The following is a 1,331-nucleotide window of genomic DNA, read 5'->3' as shown; positions in this document are numbered from 1 at the left end:
TGGGTGTGAAACAACGTGGCCCCAGGCCCGCCCAGACTTTGATGTCCCCTCAAGAAGCCCTGGCCCTGGGGTCAGTTTCCCTTTAGGGCAGGAGAAAGCGTCCCCTGGGCACAGTCGTCTCTCCCCAGTCTCCTGAGCACTGAGCACCGAGGACCTCTGGGGGGTAACTGTTAGGGCTGGGACGCCCTGGGCTAGTTGGGGGCTCGGTGCTGCCGCGCTGGCCCGCTGCTCGCACTGAGGCCCTCTCCAGGCAGGACGACGGGCAGGGGGCGCGGCCCGGGCTCCCCTCCCCGAAGGAGCAGGCAGGGGCGGGGAGGGTGGGGGCGCTGGCCCCCGCGCGGGAGGCACGGCTTCTTGCTGCGGGCGGGGGGGCCCCGATGGCTGCTCTGCTCCCGCCCCCGCGCCCCGCGCCGCAGATATAAGGCGGCCGCCGCCGAGGCTCTGAGCCCCGCCGCCCGCCCGCCGCCCGCGTCCCCATGGCCCGGTCCGCGACGCTGGTGGCCGCCGCCCTGGCGCTGTGCCTGCTGCTGGCGCCGCCCGGCCTCGCGTGGTACAAGCCGGCGGCGGGGCCCAGCTCCTACTCCGTGGGCCGCGCGGCGGGGCTGCTGTCCGGCTTCCGCAGGTCCCCGCACGCGCGCCGCTCCGAGCCCCCCGGGAGCGCGGGACCCCCGGGCCGGGCGGGCGCCGTCGTCGAGCCGCGTCCCCGCCTGCGGAGCCTCGTGAGTGCGGCGGGCGGGGCCGGGGGGAGGGTGGCGGGGCGCGGGGTCGGGGCGCGGGGCGACCCCTCAGCCTCCTCCCGCCCCCAGGCCGCGTGTGTCAAGGACGTGTCCCCGAAGCTGCGGAGCTGCGAGCGACTCCCCGACGGCCGCGCCACCTTCCCGTGCCAGGCGGACGTGTTCCTGTCGCTCCGCGCGGCCGACTGTCGCGGCGCCTGAGCCCCGACCCCGGGACCCGACCTCGCCTGGCCCCCGCCGCCCACGCCCAGCGCCTCCCCCACCCCCGCGCCGATCGGCTCCCTGAATAAACGAGAAGCGCAGCTGGACTCCGAGTGGGGGTGGGCGGGGCGCGTAGAGGCTGCGGGGCGGGCAGGGACCGCCAGTCCCCGGAGCCCCTGTGCCCCCGGACACTCCCGAAACAGCCGGCACAGGGGCACCCCAACCCACCCACGCCGTCTGCCCTCCTGGGGCCCCCCAGCCCCCCGGGGCGGGCAGAGGTGGTCTCCTGTCTGGCTTCCGCGCCTGTCCACACCGCTCCGGGGGTCCCCAGGGTCATCCAGGCCAGTTCCATGTTTGCCCTTGGAGGGGCCCCTGACCGCCCCACCCCAGGAGGCC

The 1,331-nt window shown here is 76.7% G+C and overlaps 1 protein-coding gene across 1 annotated transcript; it reads left to right on the top strand.

Annotated features, from left to right (window-relative positions):
• Positions 1 to 369: 369 nt before the first annotated feature.
• NPB (neuropeptide B) lies at positions 370 to 1,036 on the top strand. Its single transcript, XM_045774921.2, has 2 exons — positions 370 to 719; positions 807 to 1,036. Exons 1-2 carry the CDS (start codon positions 477 to 479, stop codon positions 933 to 935), a joined length of 372 nt encoding a protein of 123 aa, XP_045630877.1. The 5' UTR covers positions 370 to 476; the 3' UTR covers positions 936 to 1,036.
• The last annotated feature ends 295 nt before the right edge of the window (positions 1,037 to 1,331 follow it).

Source organism: Ursus americanus, chromosome 23 (assembly GCF_024610735.1).
Source record: "Ursus americanus isolate L20-20 chromosome 23, mUrsAme1.1.p, whole genome shotgun sequence".
Classification (NCBI taxonomy): Eukaryota; Metazoa; Chordata; class Mammalia; order Carnivora; family Ursidae; genus Ursus; species Ursus americanus.
Note: the sequence above shows the minus strand (reverse complement) of the source record. Positions and strands in the feature narration are given on the sequence as shown.

Bases quoted from the DNA above. Each gene is read 5' to 3' on its own strand.
- NPB (XM_045774921.2), top strand. From the start codon at position 477: ATGGCCCGGTCCGCGACGCTGGTGGCCGCCGCCCTGGCGCTGTGCCTG. The intron at 720-806 runs GTGAGTGCGGCG...TCCCGCCCCCAG, and splicing joins GTCCCCGCCTGCGGAGCCTC to GCCGCGTGTGTCAAGGACGT.